This window comes from Fukomys damarensis, unplaced genomic scaffold, assembly GCF_012274545.1.
Source record: "Fukomys damarensis isolate Sample0158 unplaced genomic scaffold, DMR_v1.0_HiC HiC_scaffold_30, whole genome shotgun sequence".
In the NCBI taxonomy this organism is placed as follows: Eukaryota; Metazoa; Chordata; class Mammalia; order Rodentia; family Bathyergidae; genus Fukomys; species Fukomys damarensis.
In genome coordinates, this window is record NW_022900942.1 from 1,011,004 (window position 1) to 1,019,453 (window position 8,450).

Here is an 8,450-nt window from a genome sequence, read left to right on the forward strand (position 1 = left end):
TGTGGCTGTTTCTCTTATATCTCTGTCTGCTTTTTTTTTCTTTTTCCAATTTTTTTTTCAGTACCAGGGATCAAACTGAGAACCTTGAGCTTGTCAGGAGGATGTGGCTTCACTGAACTACATCCCAGCCCTTATGTCTGCTTTACTTATACTAGTCGCTAGACAATTTATTGAATGCACATATAAATGTGGATGGATATCATTGTTGTTCACTGAGTTGTTGACTTTTCTTGCTTCTTTATATATGCAAGATTTTCAGTGGGAGCTTCAGTACCCAGATTCTCTTCTCAAATGTGTGGTCTTCAAGCAAAAGGTTTTTCTTAAAAGGTATTCTATGTGCCTCTTCTTTCTGGATTTTCTCCTTCACACTGCTTCCCTTCTGTTAGCAAATAAGTTGGGTTCTCATTCTCATTTCTGCAACATGCCCACAGCATTCTCCAATGGTTTCCCCATTATAAAAGTGAGGACACTCTAGCTTCTCTAACAGTTTAAATTTTTTCTCATTTACAGTGCACTCACTGGAGCAATTTTAAATATAGGTTGAAGTAGTTATTATTGAATTAGATTTAGTACAGTTTGCATTCAGTTTTCTTGTCTGGCAAATAGTAAAGTGAAAAGCCCTATATACTGTTTCATATTTGACTCCTTTGAGTTGGTTCAAGGTTTTTAGTAATATAATTTGTATAGTCAGGGAAATACAGTGGAAGAATGTGGAAAGATTAGTAATATTTACTTCACTTTACAATATACTTGTGTTTTGTAAAAGGAAGGATATGGTCTTTGTTTCATGTTCTGTGTTTCTCAATCAGCTTCGTCAAAAACATGGAATCAGAAAACCACACAAGGGTAGGAGAATTTCTACTTCTGGGTCTCTCAGAGGATCCAGACCTGCAACCCCTCCTCTTTGGAGTGTTCCTGTCCATGTACCTGGTCACAGTGTTTGGGAACCTGCTCATCATCCTGGCCGTCAGCTCTGACTCCTACCTCCACACTCCAATGTACTTCTTCCTATCCAACCTGTCATTCACTGACATTTGTTTCTCCTCCACCAAGGTGCCAAAGATGATTTTGGACATCCAGACAGAGCATAATACCATCAGTTACACAGGCTGCCTCAGCCAGATTTCCTTTGCCCTGACTTTTGGTGGAATGGAAAACTTTCTTCTTGCAGTTATGGCCTATGACCGTTATGTGGCTATCTGCAATCCCCTTAGGTACACAGTCATTCTGAGTCCCCATCTGTGTGTCCTACTGATTGTACTGTCTGTTTCCATCAGCATTGTGGATGCACTGCTTCACAGTCTGATGGTGCTGCAGCTGTCCTTCTGCACAGACCTGACAATCCCAAACATCTTCTGTGAACTTGCCCAGCTCATCAAACTTGCTTGTTCTGACACCTTAATCAGTACCATCTTGGTATATGTGGTGGTTGGCATATTGGCTGTTGTTTGTCTCACTGAGATTATTTTCTCTTATGTTAAAATTTTCTCATCCATCCTGAGAATGCATTCAGCTAGAGCAAAGTATAAAGCCTTTTCTACCTGTGCATCACATCTCTCAATTGTGTCTTTGTTCTATGGGGCAGGTTTTGAGGTATATTCTAGCTCTGAATTCACGAGTTCATCTAGCAGTTCTGCAATTGCTTCCTTGATGTGCACGGTGGTCCCTATACTGATGAATCCTTTTCTCTACAGCGTGAGAAACAGAGACGTGAAAGAAGCCTTGAAGAAAATCATCAGACCATATCCTTTTGTGAGATTGTCTCGTGTGCTTTGAACTTGAACTTCCAGAAAGAATGAAAATACAGGCATTCTGAGTAAGCCAATGTAATAGACACTTCCACAACTAAGTCCATAGGACTCAAAGTTTAGATGTAATAATTGTAGGCTGAGAATTTGACTCAGTCATTCTGCCACCTGCCTTGGAAGTGCAAGGTTCTGATTTCGGCTCCTTGTACAAAAAAAAAAAAAAAAAATGATGAAATATGTTTCAACTTACGTTTGAAAACTGACTTTATTGTTCTGTATCACTGTAACTTGTGAAAATTCATGTTAAACTTCTGAGCTTGATTTCCTGGAGCATTGGAGCTTGAGAATGAGCATTTGATTGTTTTCTGTACTAAGGAGGGGCTGCTTTTCAAGAAAATGTTAGTGGCAGCAAGATCATGGGACAAAGGTATTAGCTAAACCAGAGTTTCGATATGGTTTGGAAACAATCCTAAAACTATTAATAGTGTCATATAGTTTTTCAGAATTTTTCTTATCCGAAGACCTGTCGTAACTCCTCGCCTTGTATGGAGGTTTGCCAATTGGTACACAACAATTTATTTTCCTAACAGGCTTTTTTTCTTTTGAGGGGCAACTTGAAACTAGAGGAATATGTTAATGTGCAAATGCCACAAATTATCAAATGCTTTCCTGAGATATCCCTTATGCTCTCTTCATCTATCAGAAGCCATGTGACAATTTGATGCTAAATGAAAATACTTTAAATATCTGTGTGGTTTGCTATTCGTGAAAAATAAACAACAAAAGTTTAAATTACCCTGTTATGAATATGTGTTTGCTTGTCTGTGTGTGTGTGTGTGTATACTGCTTTTTGTGGGAGAAGGGTTGATTATTTTTCTTCCCTTCAACTGCAATTATGAACCAATGTGTCATATAGTAAATAAAGGTTTAAAAATTCTTATTGGTATATTATTGGAGTACATATGCTTTCAACTCCTACATATACATATGAAATCTTGAAGATTTTTACTTTTACTCTGATCCCCTTCCTATATCTACAATTTCTGCATCAACTTTTCATAGCATCTATAAATAAGTATATATTGAAAAATACATGAAAATTATTTGATACATTTATATATGTGTGCTTCTTAGACAATGCTTTACATTTTGCTTACAACTTTCCCAGGTATTTATAAATATTATGTCTCCTGATGTTACAAATATTATGTTTCTGTATGAAGGGATCTGTCATTGGACTGGAGATGTGGCTCAGTGGTAAAATGCTTGTCTAGCATGTGCAATACCCTGGTTTCATTCAGGTAATAAAATGATGATGATTGATGATGATGATGATGATGATGATGGTAATGGGAATAGTAGTCTGCAATGAATCATCCTATCAGAATTCTGAATGGTTAAATTTTCCTTGAAATTCTGTGATATTTTGAGATACATTTTTAACTTAATATACTGTATGTACAGAACAGTATAGCTCTAAAAGGTTTGATGGGGTAGGGCACGAGAAAGACCAAGAACAAAAGCATCATATAAATAAGGACAAAATGCATACAAGATAATGTGAAATAGACAGAAGGAAAGTGGAAGGGGTGGGGAAAAGAAAGAAGGGAATGAAATTAATATGAGAAAAAAATGGAAACAAAGTCTTTGTAGATAGGAAGGGTTGGAGGAGTGGAAGTGAGGTCAGGGGGATGGGGAAAATAAGAACCACAATGGATTATGTAAAGGTATAATTTCCATTGATGAATGCAATTATATTGTATACCTAAAATGTACCAATAAAATTATTTTTTTAAAAAGAACAAAAGCGTCATCAGCACCCATTGCCCACTCCTAAGTGATGCATTTTAGTCACCAGTTCTCTGATTTCTGCCACCAGAATGTAAGCACTCATAAGTCAAGATTTTAAAATGCTCTTATTAGGATATGTTACCTGTTGTAACATTGGCCAATTTAAAGGACAAAGCTCTGTGATTCATTGCATATTTGCAGACAAATAGGAATTTTTGTATGATATAACATATGCACTTACTTATGTCCAAATTCTTCTACTCAGCATTGTATTCATGGAATTCCTATAGATTTTCCCATGTAGCAAGAGTTTACTTCATCTACGAATTCATCCATTCCTCCTGTGTGATTATGGAAAATTGATTCATTTAATTGTTTGGATGCTGGGTTGCTTGTAGTAGGGATTTTTATTGTTTGGTTTTCTGGGTTGAGAATGTACTATGTTGTCAGGATTGGCAAGAAAATCACTTTGTAGGCCAGGCTGGCCTCAAACTGCTGATCATCCTACTTTAGCCTTCCATGAGCTATGATTACAAATGTGCATCACAATGCCTGGCTAGAGCCAGAATATTTTCTCAGTAGCTCTCTGAAAAGTATTGTCATACAAGTTATTCAGTACACAACTATGCACATGTAGCAATGCAGTATTTATGTCTTAGGGAATATATATGGTTACATTTATTGAATACCACCATACAATATTCCAAAGAATTTTCATCAACTTAAACTCTCATTATCTTGATGATATATTATGATGTCTGCCTTTTTCCTTTTGGCCATGAGGATTAGTATGTAATAGTGACATACACTGATGTTTCTTTCTTTTAATTTTTAAAACCAGTTCTTTATTGATCATCTCTACCTCAGAATGAGCTGTAATTACTGAGGATCACTTCCACTGTGTAGAGGTCAGAGCTTGCATCCAAGACTGAGATCTTGGCCATCTGGCCAAATCATGGGCAGGACTACATTATTGGTATGTACATCTACACTTGAGCATTTTTTTTTTAACAAGGAAAATAAATATCCAGGTGAAATTCCCAAAGTTCTGCCCACTATGAAGATTTTCTTTCAGCACTGTCTCTCAAGGATGTTCTGGAATGGGCCTGGGGTGCTGAAACTGAACATTTTATATGTGCCTGTATGATGTGTGGAATCACCTGTAAGCCAGGACCCAGTCTTCTCTTCCTAACAACTGATCATACAATACACCCCACGAAGTGCATGTTTTAGGGACTAAGGAAATATAGCATAAATATGAACAAAGTGCATGTGGAAAACTTCTTGTAACTTACTTGTATCTTCCAGATCTACACAGGCATGAGGAAATATATACCAGTTCAGTCAATGATGGGCTCTGGCTGTGCAGGTCTAAGTTTACATTGTGGTGAGTTAGATTGTTTCCCATTCACAACGTAAAGCTCAGTTTGCAAGGTAACCTGCTGTTCCACAGTGGTCTGTTCAGTTTCTATCAAGTCTCAGTTGCAAGTCAGAAGCTATATGTCAAAGTAAAAGTAGTTATTGGCAGATGGTAGCAGAACCTTTCTCAAAAATCCAACAGGCCTCCAATGCAATACAATAAGGAAGTATACATAAGGCTCTAAATAGCATCTTTATCTGTCATTGTCACCTCAAATACTACTGCATCTGATTGATTATTCATTTCAATTATCAGAGAATCCTTCATAGTAGCCTGGCCCTACCACAGAGAATTCTTTTGTTTTCAGTCCCACAGAAAACAAGAAGCCATCTTAGTCATTTGGTAAATGGGCTAGAATAACACATCCAAGTAATAAATGTACTGCTTCCAAAATCCAAATACAGACACAGGTGCTTCTCTTTCTTTGTTGTGGAAGTTGCCAGATGCAACAACATATCCTCTCTAATACCACATGATTTCTTAAAATTTCACTGAGATAGATAGAAAGCACTGGAAATTTAGGAGGATTTATTTCTCAGCTTTGACACACATATGCGTTATTTTCAAGACTTCTTTTGCTCACTTGGCCCAATCACCGTCATGTCATTAATGTACATTTACATTTACCAGTATGATATTTCATGAAAGAGAAAGGCAATGAAGAACTCTAAGATGTGACAAAAGACTGGAGAACTGATATGCTCCTGGAGGTAAGATATCAAATGTGCTGTTGATATTTGCAGTAGAAAGCAAATTTTTTCTTGTGGGGTTTATGGATAATTGTGGAGAAAAAAAAACTATTTACTTTAAAATACATTTACATTTACCAGTATGATATTTCATGAAAGAGAAAGGCAATGAAGAACTCTAAGATGTGACAAAAGACTGGAGAACTGATATGCTCCTGGAGGTAAGATATCAAATGTGCTGTTGATATTTGCAGTAGAAAGCAAATTTTTTCTTGTGGGGTTTATGGATAATTGTGGAGAAAAAAAAACTATTTACTTTAAAAAAAGAGAACTTTATGATAATCCACCATCATTCTCCAAGATCATTCCATCATATGCACAGGTCAAATAGGAGAGATAAATGTGGGTGTATTGTATACCATCCCAGCATTCTGCAAGTCCTTGGTAGTATCACTAATCTCTGCAATCCCCAAAGCAATGTAATATTGCTTTGATTTACTATTTTCCCAAGTAGAGGCAACTCGTTTACTTTTTAGTTTGTCTTTCCCACCACAATATCCCCTCACACTACAGTTTAGAGAACCAATGTGGAAATATTCTAAGTACTAAGCATATCTAAACTTTTTATGTATTATATAACAGGGATGAACATGGCATGGGTTTCCAAGCCTACTGGTCCCATTGTGAGTCAGATATTAGGTAAAGCCTATTAATAACTTCTCATTGGGGACCCATGATAACATTTTGGGCATCTTGGAATCAGTGTTAGCTTGGAATTAGTTTCCTGTATCTAAAATTTATAAGTATTCCCATTTCCTCAAAATATGGTTACCTTGATAGAAGTTGTTTTGGGGGATGGATGGGAGAAAGAATGGCATTATATGTTTAGTAGTATATGAGTGCCTTTCCTCTAAAGGACCCAGCGTCCTCTTTATCAACAGCATTCTGGTTCTGTGAACTGACTGAAGCCTAGGAATTGGTTCATGGACCATAATTCTCTGTTGCTATGATTTAAGGTTAATTTTTGTGGTTTTGCTTAAAATTTACTAGGCTTCCTATCAGTTTCACTCTTGCGAGCACTGTGACTAACAAGTCAATGATGCAGACGTGCACACACAGACCATTCTGAGCATTGCTTTGCTTCTACTGTTCGTTATGGTAAACATATGCACCTTGTCTTTCATGGTTGAGCACTACTGTGTGGCCCCTGGTACTCCAGAATCCAGTTAAATTCATCTCTTTTAAGTTTGCCAATTGATGGACTGTGATATATTTATCATGATATATTTTTAGAAGCGTAACAGCACAGAATAAAGACCAGAAAGAACTCTGCCAGAGCCCTGCCCCAATTCCAGAGGCACAGGCACATCCACCCAAGTCAAAGTCTAGCCCATAAAAGAGATACACTGACATATAAGCTTCAGCCAGAGGTCCAGCATATACAATCAGTAGGTGTATTCTGATCCCAGGGAGCAGCTGTGTGCACCAGAGTAGCATGGCTTCAGGCCTATCCCAGCCAGGGCTCCACCCCAACCACAGAGGTGCATACTATCTGCTACAGCCAAAGGCACAGCTGGAGAGAACTATGCAGAAGCACAAGCAACAGCCAGAGGTTCTCCCCATACCATTGATTAGTGTGTGAAGACTAGCCAGAAACCTGCTCAGACAATAGGAACTGGGGTACACATCTCCCAAAATGATCCCCCCAGACAAGAACTACATAAACTCTCCAGCAAGAGGCACACCTAGACACCAACCTAAGCATGCACAGGCTCAGGTCAGAAGGCCATCCATACAACTGGTCATCCCAGGGATACAAAAGACCAATATTCTGAACCTAGGAATTAGTGTACTAGGTAGCAGCAGAATAAAGGCCACTAAGTGGTTTGCTGAAGACCACCAGGTGAGCAAACAGTTGCATCAATAAAGGAATAGAAGGCTGCATCTGATAAAATGAGAAGACACATAAATAATTCTCACAACTAGACTTTCAGATCACCTAAGGTAACCCCAAAGGGCAAAAGGATGGAACAATCTGAAATTGTACCACCTGGACTCCCTGAACTGGCAACAAAAGAGGACCTGGAAAAAATGAAATCAGAAATAACTTCTCATATAATAGCAGAGATTACACCCATAGTACAAGATATGATTAATAAATCTAGAGCAGATATATAGCTCCAGTTTGGACTCAGAGCCACCTCTGCTGTGTGGTCCAGCCCAAACTACAGGCCTCTTCTGGAGCCACGCAATTTCTGGTGAGTGCCCCTGATTGGCTCTAACAAAGTACCAGAAGGGTAGCTGTGTGGAGGCTCCTGAGCACCGTTCTCCCCCCACACAGCTATTAGATCCCCTGGGCCAGTCCTTGGCCGCAGTCTGCAGAGGCATGGCGGGCTATAAAGGGTGGTGATTGATCCTATTATGTTACTGATTGCATCGATAGGGATAAAGGATAGGGATTGATTTCATGAGTTGTTTTCTCAATTATGAAAATGAGAATGTCTATAAGTTATTAGAGGGCCCAGTATTTACCTCAGTTGTTCTGCTGCCTGCCTTGCAAGTGCAAAGACCTCAGTTTGATACCCAATACCTCCCCAAAAAAATCAGGAATAGATATAAGTCATTAGAGAATTAAAGACTGTTATGCAACAATATAAGGAAGGTTTAATAACACAGAGATAGATAAAATCAAGGGCAACCAAACAGCAAAAATAAAGATAAGAAAACACATAAGCAAGCCACAAAAAAGACTTCCAGTCCACCAATGGCAAACCATAGGACAAAGGAGGATGAAATATCAGA

At 38.2% G+C, this 8,450-nt stretch overlaps 1 protein-coding gene across 1 annotated transcript; it reads left to right on the forward strand.

The window, feature by feature from the left end:
- Positions 1 to 822: 822 nt before the first annotated feature.
- Positions 823 to 1,776, forward strand: LOC104861090 (olfactory receptor 7G2). Its single transcript, XM_010622405.2, has one exon. It carries the CDS (start codon positions 823 to 825, stop codon positions 1,774 to 1,776), a length of 954 nt encoding a protein of 317 aa, XP_010620707.2.
- The last annotated feature ends 6,674 nt before the right edge of the window (positions 1,777 to 8,450 follow it).

Coding starts and splice junctions, on each gene's coding strand:
- LOC104861090 (XM_010622405.2), top strand. CDS start 823: ATGGAATCAGAAAACCACACAAGGGTAGGAGAATTTCTACTTCTGGGT.